At 33.2% G+C, this 12,445-nt stretch overlaps 1 protein-coding gene across 25 annotated transcripts in view; it reads left to right on the top strand.

The window, feature by feature from the left end:
* The window catches only part of MON2 (MON2 regulator of endosome-to-Golgi trafficking), a 118,723-nt gene that overhangs the window by 56,326 nt on the left and 49,952 nt on the right, over window positions 1–12,445 (top strand). For all 25 annotated transcript variants that reach the window (XR_015697755.1, XR_015697754.1, XR_015697758.1 and 22 more), the window contains 7 exons: window positions 431–512; window positions 5,447–5,628; window positions 6,178–6,290; window positions 9,406–9,510; window positions 9,880–9,960; window positions 10,046–10,119; window positions 10,311–10,401. Coding sequence is in view for 17 of the 25 variants with exons in the window: in XM_087723514.1 (XP_087579640.1) it covers window positions 431–512; window positions 5,447–5,628; window positions 6,178–6,290; window positions 9,406–9,510; window positions 9,880–9,960; window positions 10,046–10,119; window positions 10,311–10,401 (728 nt within the window). In the remaining 8 variants the exon portion in view is untranslated. The remainder of the gene's footprint in view (window positions 1–430; window positions 513–5,446; window positions 5,629–6,177; window positions 6,291–9,405; window positions 9,511–9,879; window positions 9,961–10,045; window positions 10,120–10,310; window positions 10,402–12,445) is intronic.

The following is a 12,445-nucleotide window of genomic DNA, read 5'->3' as shown; positions in this document are numbered from 1 at the left end:
TTGTATGTAATTATCCTTGCATCAACAAATTACTCTTCATTGTAGTTACTCTTTACTATATGAATAAAATGCAGGCAATCCCAATTTACAATGGCTATTGGAACTGGAATTGTCATTGCTAAACAACACAGTTATAAAGCATGACATCCTGTAATTGTATCACTTCGTGATGGCAGTTCCAACAGTCCCATCTGAGCAAGGATTCTGTGGATCTTTAAGTAAGCACTTTGCATGACCATGATTTGTGACTTCCTGCCAGCTCCCCATTGACTTTTCTTGTTGATAACTGACAAAGGATGTTGGAAATGTGATCATATGACTGTGGGGACAGTGTACATTAAGTGAAAACCAAAATGCACCAAGAAATGTATCTTCTGTAATTGATTTGCTAAGTATTATTTTATAGTATTGTAAACTTGTTTTCTTTAAGATCACAGAGTTGTTTGGGAAGAAATGGTGAATGCATGTTGGTGTGGTCTTCTTGCTGCACTGTCTTTACTTCTGGATGCTAGGTATTGAATTGTTTTTAAATAGTTTCATTTTTGAAAACTATGCTTTCTTACAGGCAAGCTAAGACTTCATGTAGAAAATTGCATGTCAACTAAGTATCATATTTCTGGAGACCTAAGAGACAAAATTATAGAAAAATATTTATGGCCAAAAAACTATAAAGAATTGGATATCATTGCAATTTAACTGATTAGATAAGCAAGACTAAGCTTTTCTCTTCTATTCTTCTAGAGAAAACATATCTATTTAACATTAAAATACTGTATCAATAAATATGGTCACATGAGATTTATCATTTTTGATACCAGGTACATGCTAGCAATAGCAAATAGCAAATAGACTTTTATACTACTTCACAGTGCTTTATAGCCCCAACAATCTGGGTCCTCATTTTACCGACTTGGAAAGATGGAAGGCTGAGTCAACCTGGTGACGCTCAGAATCGAACTCCTGGAGTGAGCAGTGAGTTAGCCTGCAGTATTGCATTCTAACTGCTGCACCACCAAGCCTGATAATATAACAATTGCTTGAAATATATAAATTATAACATTATAATAAATTATAACAAAGATCTCCACTAACTTTCATCAACTTTCACATTTTCCTAGCTAGAATTATTACTTCTGAGAATTCTGTGAGATTGAATTGAATTAAATTGGAACTAATTTAAAGGTTTGTGTTACTTTAGTGTAATACAAAGTTTTATTGTAGTTTATTTTTTGTAACACAATATGCAAAATGATGTTTCAGAAAGATTCTGCAACATGTACATCTTCAAAACATGTACATTTGAAAGATATTAATAAGCACATATTATTATGTTATTTTTTATTTCTTAAACAAACACAAACAGACAGAACTTAAAACATAAAACCATTTTCCATTACAAAATTATAGAAAGTGTGTCAGTAACAAAATTTCTATGAATCTCTTCCATAGTCATCACAATTCATATCAAATCACATATTTTTAAATCAAATATATTTATATATATATTACTATTATTGTACCTCAACCTTCATTTGACTATGATTTTACATCCTTTTATATGAAATATTCTAAATTTAAAGTAAAATTATATAATGGCATTCCATTTAATCCTCCTAAAATCATCCAATAACATTACATCTTTATAACATGTTCTAAATAAAAATTGATTATGTTTAATAACAAAACTTTTAAACCTCCTCTCACAGTCTCCATTTGTAGTTTATATAAAATTTCATATTATCAAACATATATATATATATATATATATATATATATATATATATATATATATATATATATATATATATATATATATATGCATTATTAATCATTTATTTGACTATAACTATTATCACTTCATTTTATACATAATACTCTAAATTTAACTAAGTTTAAACTTAATTTTTATTATATGCTTTCATTACATCAACCTGAATCTTTCCAGTAATGGTGCAGTCTTATGTCTCTTGCCATTTGTAGCATTAGTATTCTGATTACTTTCTTGGTAAGTCTTGTATGATCCTCTCTTTGCAACTTGTTGTTCATTTCGTCTCTTCTGAGAACTCGAAAACCTCCATCTGCTCCTTCCATCAGCTTGACTTTGGTTATCACTGGTGCTTCTGTAAAGATTTTTCTCCTTGCCTCCATCAATTTTTCTCTCTTTTCTTCTTCTATACTTTGAAATCTGAGGCAGAGTTCCAGTCCATCTATCTCCCCTTTCCATATTCCGCTCTTGCCATTTCCAACCATGCTCAGTTTGCTGTCAGTATCCACAATTTTCTTATCTCTTTGCTTATTTTTTTCTTCAATTTTTAGAACTCTGTCCTCCACTTTCTTGATTTGATAAACATCCTCAATTTTTCAATCACATTTTTCTGTTTTGCATTCTATATTCTCCAATCTCTTCTCAATTTTTTCTGTTACTACTAGTATTTTTTGGATTCCAAACATAATTATTTGTAATGTTAAAATTTCTTTTTCCTGTTGCGCCATTCTTTCAACATAAACACTGCCACTATAACATTCAAGGCTTTTTGTTAAATGTCAAGCTAGTTCATTATAATCTTTCAAGTCAAGGCTTTATCTTCTCCAGCTGGTGATAGAACTCCCAAAGAACACCTGTGTAAACAACCTATGCTCTTCCTTCTATCACTCTCAGTAAACAAACTGAAAAGCCTTGAAATATCAAATGATCAAAGAGGAAAAAGAAAGAACGTTTCCCAGCCTCCAGCCTAAGTAGTAGTGTTACTTCTTTTCCATCTGTTATTACAGCCCTCTTTATATTCCTCTTTATCTCTTCTTTATGTTCCAAACTTAAGGGGGGGGGGGAATCTTAAATGGAGATAGAAAACAATCCAATCAAGCATTGTAAAAAGAAAAGAAAATGTGTAATCCAAAGGTATAAAAAAAGAATAAAAAGTAGTAGAAGAAAAACTAATCCATTCAGTTTAAAAAATAGGGAACATTTGTAAAAATTTCCATAAAAAGAAAAATTAAAAAAGATAACACACTAAGTTTAATGTAGTTTAATTTCGCCGCTTACTCTCTTCTGCCTTCAATTTTAATTTAGCTTTGATTTTGGGGGGGGGGGGGTAGTCTCTTTTCTAATAATAAAATTTCTCATCAATTTGACACACTTTCTCTTTCCGCTTTCTTTCCATTCCGGAGCTGTCCCAACTTCAGCAGCTTCAAAGGCTGCGTTTCTGTCGTCAGAAATAAGAGCTTCTCCTGGATCAATCAGGGACTTTGCAGTGTCCCTGAGATCAGCAGGACTTACTCTTTTCTATCACTGTCTCTACGGGACGGTTTAGGTCCAAAAGGACCATCCAGCGGCAGAAATATTGACTGTCTAACACTGTGTCATTGCGACATCAGCTCCTCCCTCTTCCAATAAGCTCATATTATTAAAGGGCTCTATTTTAAATTTGTTTTTTGTCTTCAGAATTTTTCTAATAATTATCTTGCATGTCTTATACCATGTTTAATTGTTACATAAATATTTCCCTTCTATGTTGTGTGCACATTAGGCAAGTTGTATTTTAGAGGATTAATTTTATTATTGAACAACTACAGTGCTATCAGTCAATCCAAAACATTAATAAACTTCAAAGCTGAATATTTAAGAAAGTGAAAGTCAGGTTTTGGCTTTCTTAGAAGAATAGCTATATGTGCACAATTATTGGGCAACTATTAGTGTACAGAATTATGCAACCAAATGAAAAATTTTCCCATTCCCATTTTCACTTTTTTATTTGCATCTGTTAAAGTGAGAATAATAAACAAACAACTAAAATATACAAATAAGCATTTCTGACATTTAAAAAAAATCAGTAACCAATATAGCCACTATTCTTTTCAATAATAGTCATAAGTCTTCCATTCATGGACTCTGTCAGTTTCTTGATCTGCTGACAAACAGCTTTTTGTGGAGCACAACCACAGCCTCCCAGACATTATTCAGAGAGGCGTGCCATGAATCTCCCATTTAAGAAGGGCCCACAAGTTCTCAATAGGATTTAGGTCAGGTGAGAAAGGGAGCCATTCTTTCATCTTTAAGGCCTTTACTGGCTAGGTATGCAGTGGAGTATTTCGATGCATGCGATGGAGCATTGTCCTGCATAAAAATCATGGTCTTCTTGAAAGATGCAGACTTTTTTCTGTATCTCTGCTTGATGAAAGTGTCTTCTAAACCCTGGCAGTAGGTTTGGGAGTTGATTTTGAGTCCACCTTCAACCTGAAAAGGTCCAACTAGCTCATCTTTAAATAATACTAGCTCATACTGGGACCCCAACTCCACATTGCTGGCATCTGAGTCGAAGTGGAGTTCTGTGCCTGTTACTGATCCAGCTACAGGCTGTTGTGGTCCACTGGCAGCCTGCGGAGCTGGCAGCAGAGTCAGACAGCGAAGGGGTTGGGGAGGAACATGGGCTAGGCTTGACTCTGCTTTGTGTGGCCTTGCCAAGCTAATTGCCAATTAAGCCTTTGGCAGCGTTTCAAGGAAGATAAACATGGGTGCTTATCAGCCTTATCCTGAAAGTCTTTGGTGCCTACTATAGGACTCTTTACAACTATTTGGAACTCATTACGGTCTGTGAATGAACATAATTCACAGCCTTTGGAATAAAAAGAGGGTTTTTAGGGACTAAGCATGTGCTTTTTACTGTATCAGGAAGCCTAGATCAGAACACAGGCCCATCTGGTCTGTCAAAAGTCACTCTCATCTCATCAGTCCATAAAATCTTCAAAAAATCTGACTTCAGGTATTTTTGGCCCAGTCTTGCTGTTTCAACTTATGTATGTTGTTCAGTGATGCTTGAGCCATATCTCTGAGCACTGAACACCTTGTACTTCTGGACACTCCAGGTAGGTTGTAGTTCTGGAATATGACAGCACTGGAGGATAATTGATTCTTGGTAGCTTCATGTTTGATTCTTCTCAAATCTTTGGCAGTTAATGTACATCTTTTTTTCTCAACACATTCCTGTGACCCTGTTGACAATTTGCAACAAAACGTTTGATGGTTCTGTGATCACACCCCAATATCTTAGCAATTTCAAGTGTGCTGCATACCCCTGAAAGACTTTTTAGAATTTTTCACTTTTCAGAGTGAGTTAAACCTCTTTTTGGACCCATTTTTGTCTGAGGAAAAGAAGCTGCCTAATTATTCACCTTGATACAGGGTGTTGATCTCCTTAGGTTACACTCTCCTTCATTAGACAAATACATCACCTGATATGCTTATATCTACTAAGCATTCAAGTTTATACAGCTTGGAGGTGGAAAATATAAATAAAAATGTTTATATGGTTAAAATACTCACTTGCCTAATAATTGTGCAATAATTATTTTATTTCCAATGGAACAATATGGTTATTTATGCTTTGTTTTTAATCAAAATTATTTTTAATATGTATGGATTGTGTTAATAATTTTTGTACTATTTCAGTACCGATGAAGCTGCCACAGAAAATATTCTAAAAGCAGAACTAATTATGGCTGCATTGTGTGGAAAACTAAGTCTTGTAACATCAAGAGATGCCTTTATTACTGCTATTTGCAAAGGTTCTTTGCCTCCTCACTATGCCTTGACAGTACTGAATACTACTAGTGCTGCCCTTTCCAGTAAATGTAAGGATATTATTTAGTCTTATTTTACATCATCTGAATGTAAAAATGCTCTCCAATTTTGAAAGAATGCACTTTTTTTGTTAGCCACACGTACTTGTCAGAATATCATATCGATCTGTCTTCTCACTTCTGTAAGAAATGAAATATATAATAATAATTATAGTATAGTATAGTGTATAGTATAGTACAGTACAGTACAGTACAGTATAATATAGTTATATATGGCCAGATTCTGAAAGCCCACCAGTCTTTTCTTCACTGGTTGAATGTTATTAATAGTCCATAGAAATTACAAACTTCCATGTGCCTATGAATACTCTCATTGCTGTTTTGGATGCATAGTATAATTTTAGATGTAAAGGCTACATTAAAATGTCTCCATTAGTAGCAAACTGATTTTTTAAGGATTTTTAAATTTTTATTACTAGTAGTTTGTTATAACTATTAGTAATATATTTAATAAACATATTTATGTATGTATATAGGTGTATTTGAATTAAAATATATATTTTATGAAAGTTCTTATCTAAATATTATTTTGCTTTCCAGCATATTCTATTCAAGGTCAAAATGTGCAAATGATCAGTCCCTCAAGTGAATCTCATCAGCAAGTTGTAGCAGTGGGGCAACCACTGGCTCTGCAACCACAGGGAACAGTAATGGTAAAATATAGTTCGCAAATATTTCTTTTTTTGCTTCATTATTATCTATCTCTTTTTTCTCATTTCCCCCATCACTATTAAGCCATGCCAAACTCAGTAAACCTACATATATTAACTGGAAAGCTTCCTAATGTCTTGTTAAAGCTGAATGCTAATGATTTATTTTAGTCTTTTTTTGTACAAAATTTAATTGTATCCAGGGGTGTTTGTATATGAGTGTATAGACAGAGAGTATGTAGATTTGCACATTGTTTAAACAATCTGAACATTAGATTGCCCAAATTTTATTGTACCATTATTCGCAATCTTTTTTTCCCCATTGGAGTGACATAGTTTAGTAGAATATTGCACTTTTTAAAAGGATGGGTCTTCTATTATAGCATGGTGAAAAGAACAGAGCAGAAAAGTACAAACAGAGAGCCAAGAGGAAGCTAATGCTAATTACCATTATACTTAAGTGATGCTTTCACTGAGGAACAGTATAGATTGCTAACATAGATCACATTTTAATCTCTCCTGTCTAAAGTCATATAGCATATTTGATCTATATTCATGATATTAAGTCATCAAATTGTTTAATCCTATGGTACATGAAGCAGGCATTGTGATTTATTCAGTAACTGTGATTAAATATATCATGGTTTAATACATTAAACATGTTACATACATGAGCCAAATTTTCATACCATATTCTAGTTATAAAAAGTTCTAGTTATAAAAAGTTCATTGTCAAAGTAACCTGCAATTATTTTCAGATTCATCATTTACAGCTTTTGCTTGAATGACACCTATTCACCCTACCTATGTAAGAGAAAGCAAAATACCCAAGAAACAGCTTTGCAGCTGGAGACCAAATCTTCCTGAGCTTTCTTCTGTCTTCATGGCACCATTCTAGTTGCATGGCTATTGTAGAATGTAATCTGATTTTGAAATGATTTAAAATTAAATGATGCCTTGTACATTTAGACTTCCTTTGTGTTTGTCAACTGTTCTTCCTCTCTATCATTTTTCTGCAAGCTTTATTTGTTTTATATTTCATATTTCTTAACCGCCCATCTCCCTCTGAGAGGGCTCTGGGCGATGATTTCCCTCTTAGTTTTCATTTTTCACCAAACTGCTAAGAGGAACAACCATCCAGCAGAAGCAAAATTTGCATCAGCTCTTCTCTCTTCCTTTTCTACCTGTTCCCCGCATGCAGAGAAGGGGGAAACCATCTACTCACCTGCATACTCAGGTATCCTGCCAGCCACCATTTTGGATGAGGATTAGGGAACCACTGTACAGGTCTTGGTGTTCCATTGTCACAGTGGGTTACTGATTTGGCTCATCTCTGCCCTGATAAAACAAGAAGTTCTTTAAACAGATAAGCTATTCTTATCTATCTCATGTTTGGTGAGCTGTCTTGTACGTAATTGAAATGAAGTTCATAGTATTTTACATTTTTTTCCATGAAAAAAAAAGCTTCTCAGTATACTTTTAAGAATTCTTCAAGGATAAGTCACTGCCCTTTTACTTTTTCTTGCCTTTAGGAAGAATCTTATCTTGACAGAAGGATTCTTTATAAAAGCTTTACAATAGCTTTCCATTAATTGGTAACTAGGTTACTGTGTCTGCTCCTTTTATATCAGCTGCTACCTATCAACTGCTCTAGATATGGGGTTCCTTTTACTTGTATCTTTCTATTATAATCCCTTTAACTAATTAAGATATTTAATATTGTACATTATTATTCTATCTTGATGGCTTCTGCTTTGTTCCTGTGATGCATGAACTACATCTTTTCATGTTTCATTTAATGTCATCTCATTCTCAATTGCAGTTGTGAATTTATGGTCTGACTATCTGATCTAGTGAGATCCTCAAGCTTTATTTATATATTTTTTTTATATTTCACCTTGCAGTAAATTGAGAAAGGGTTTGGTTATTCATTTCTTAATCTTTGTTATTTTAAAAAAACACTAAAGGGATAATATTAATGAATTTGAATGAATAGTGCACAATGAGTTTTTTTTCTAGTTATTGTTGCTATTTTTCAGTTATAAATATAAATTAGTTCTATCCTGGAATTAATCTGATGAAATATATATGTGTATGTATGTATGTATGTATGTATGTATGTATGTATGTACGTACATACATACATACATACATACATACATATATATACATATATATATATACACATATATGCACAAATACAACAATATATATATATATATATATATATATATATATATATATATATATATATATATATATATATATATATATATATATATATATTTCTGTATATGTTTCAAATACTAATTGCAGGAGAACACTACAGGTTGTCCTCGCTTTATGACTGTTCATTCCGCAACCATTCAAAATGACAGTTCTGAAAAAAGGAATTTGTGACTATGTCCAAAGCCATTGCAGAGCTCCCATGGTCACATGATTGCGATCTGGGTTCTTGGCAACTCATTCTTACTTACCATGGTTTGCCAATGCAAATGTGATCGTCATTTGAAATCTTCCCTGCTAGCTTCTTCAGAGAGCCCAAAGGGAAGTCAGTAAAGAAGGCTACAAGCCACTGCCGCCTGCTGACAGGACTTTCTCTGGCTGAAAAAGATCCATGGGGACCCATTCTCAAAGAGAATGGAAGAATGATGGGCCAAATTGATTTTACCCTGCGCAGGACAGAATTCCTCCACCAAGCAGCCCAGTCACTCTCAGAGATGAAAAAGTCTGTGTGGAAAAGACCTTAAATACTGTTGTATCAAAAGAAGCATGTCTATTTTGGGTTCTCTCTTTTCTGCTTCGGTTTTATGTGTACCAGCTTGTACTAATATTTGTTTGTAAAGTAAAATATTTGAATATTTGATCAAATTAAACCGCTTCCCTCTGCCATAAGGATTTAAGGATTATGTCAGATGTTGTCACTGAAATTCACTGTAAAATATCCCTTACCCATAAGCCTCAGTTATAGAGAAATCTAAGAGTAAATTGGTATGTAGCGAGTATTTTTGGAATGATTATATTTTTCATTAATATTGTTAAAACAGTTTTTCACTTATAAAACACTTTTAGCTTACATCTATAAAATGCTAACTGTTTAAAAAAAAATTTTTTTTAGCTTACATCTAAGAATATACAGTGCATGAGGACGTTACTTAGCTTGGCTCATTGTCATGGAGCCGTCCTTGGTACATCATGGCAACTTGTCTTAGCTACACTCCAGGTGATTTTTTAATTTTTAATAAAAATAGATGTATCATTTTCAGTGGTTGAGCAGTGAAATTTCTACTATGCTAAAAATCAGATCTATTCAATTTCCCAGACTGCTATTGTTATATGTCAAATCACCTTGACTTTGGGTATCCAAATATGATCATCCCACCATGTAGGAAACCACATGTTCTAATCACCTATCAACAGCATGGATATACTGGTTATACAGAGCTATAATGATCTTTTGCTATTTTGTCTAAGCTTTTAAATTGTGATAAGAACTTCACACACTTTGTCACAGAAGAACATACTTACGTTCTTAAATATTTTACAAATGTATTTCAAAGTTGAGTTTTTGTTTTGTTTTTTGGCATTTTAGCATCTTGTATGGATTCTTGGTTTGAAACCAGGCATTGGAGGTGCTTTAAAGCCTGGAAGAGCTGTAGAAGGACCTAGCACAGTAAGATATATATATTACTTTATTGAATAGAACAGTGACAATGTTTTTACTATACATTTACCAATCTTGCAATTATTTCTTTTAGGTTCTAACTACAGCTGTTATGACTGATTTGCCAGTTATCTCGAACATTCTTTCCAGACTTTTTGAAAGTTCACAGTAAGAAAATGTCTTTGTAAACAATTTTTTAAATACACAGTTCTAAAACTCTGTCTCTATCTATTATATCTCTTTTTATCATTTTAACCAGATTTATTTGTTGCAGACAGCTCCACTTTGGGGTTCTTTTTTCTTATTCATTTTGAAATAGTTTTAATACTTGATTTCTCTCCTTCATTCCTTTCCCACAGATATCTGGATGATGTTTCCTTACATCATTTAATAAATGCACTTTGTTCATTGTCTCTGGAAGCCATGGATATGGCCTATGGAAATAATAAGGTACAATATGTTTAAGTTTCTTATATAAATTAACCAGCTTCATTCAGTTAAATTTACATATTATTTACATGAACATGAATTATATAAACATGATTTATATCAATTATCTCATATGGTCCTTATAGCCCAAAAATCAATTTGCTATTAATTATGTGTCATCAAATTGGTGTTGACTTTTATCAACCACATAGTTTTTCTACGTGTGCATCTGTCCCTAATCTGGTCCTTCAGGTTTTCGAACAGTGCAACCATCCCCACTGAGGCCTTCCATCTTGCTGCTGGTCAGCCTCTTCTCTTTCCCAGCATTATAGCCTTCTCTAGAGAGCTAAGTCTTTGTATAATGTGTCAAAGTAGGATAATTTGATCCTGGTGATTTGTGCTTTGGGATAAAACTTTGAGGTGATTTATGTGATTATTCATTGTTTTCTTGGTTGGCCATGGTATTCTCATGAATCTTCTTCAACACCGAAGTTCAAAAGCATCAGTACTTTTTCTATTTTGCTGCTTCAAAGCCAAACTTTTGTTTCCATACAGCATCACATGGAGTACCATGGCTTGCATTATTCTGATCTTTATAAGTGTAGGTATATAACAGCATCTGAACAAGGTCTTCACGACTGCTTTACTAAGTGCTAGTCCATTATGTATATCTTGACTGTTTTTTCATGTTGATGGTGGATCCCAAAAGACTGAAGCTGTTTACCACTTCAGTATCTTCATTGTCAGTTTTAAGGCTCTTGTTGTACATGTTGTCATGAGGTTGATCTTTATATTTAATTCTAGTCCCAATTTTCACTGTGTTCTTTCACTTTTTTTCACAGCATGTTGATCCTATGCATTTTTGGCTATCAGAGTAGTGCCATCTGCATAGTACAGGTTATATTTATATATTATATATTCATAAACATTATTTATATGCCTCTCATCTTACAGAATGTAACTTTGGGTGGCATACAATAAAACCATAAAATAGCAATGGTAAAATAGAATGCCATTAAAAACATTAAAAACCCTAAGGAAGAACATTAGACATGGAGATATGGAAACCACCATTCCCTTGAGTCTATAGGCTTGTTGACACTGCCAAATTTTGCAGGATTTCAGGAAGGATGGAATGAAAATGGTAGATCCCATTATAGGGAAGAAATGATGTTCTTTTCCATGGCAGAAAAAGCCCATTGCAAAGGAGATGTAACTCCTTTGTAGATAGAACCCACAACTATAGATGTTTCTTCTCCAGTTTTTAAAGCACACTCTATTTCTTCAAATGTATCTTCCCTTAATATATATTTCAGCAAATTGTTTAAATATAAAAGTGGAAAATATACAATCTTGTCTGAGTAGTTTGCCAACCTGAAGACAGTCAATTTCACCATACACATGTTCAGTCCATATTATGACTTCCTTTGTATATGGGTTTTACAAGATGACAAAGCAGTTTTCTGGGATTCCCATTTTTCTAAGCATATTCCACAGCCTGACATGATGAACAAGATCAGTGGCTTTTCTATGAAGCATATAGTGACTTTTCTTGGTATTCTTTGGCTTTCTCAATTATTCAGCATGCATTAGCAATAAAACAGATTTTATGTAACATTACATATTAATGAACTTACATACCCATTTTAGTCTTTTGCCCCTATACTCAACTCTTGGTATTCCTTAATTAAGTACAATTGTTCATAATTATACATTTAGTTCAAATATAGAAGCAATTATAAACAGAATGGGAAAAGTTAATAAATTAAAGCTGGAAATTGATTTATAATCCTAGTTTGTTACACAATTTGTAACCACTGTCTTTGTGGCAGAAAAGGAAAAAATAAAGACCACAGGAAACCTTTTGTGCAAAACTTAATTTATTAAACTAAGTTCTGATCAGTGAATTCCAAAAATATGCATGTATGTATGTATGGTTGTAGGCTTACAACCATACAGTTCATATGGTCCAACACCGTCACAGAATTTAAAAATACAGCACACCATTAATGCATGCATAAGTAAATATATATAGTGCATACATATATAAAAAGAAGAAACTATA

This window comes from Thamnophis sirtalis, unplaced genomic scaffold (assembly GCF_051295495.1).
Source record: "Thamnophis sirtalis isolate CommonGarterSnake01/CBP01778 unplaced genomic scaffold, rThaSir2_p1.2 scaffold_9, whole genome shotgun sequence".
NCBI classification, from domain to species: Eukaryota; Metazoa; Chordata; class Lepidosauria; order Squamata; family Natricidae; genus Thamnophis; species Thamnophis sirtalis.
This window is presented reverse-complemented; position numbering and strand designations above follow the sequence as displayed.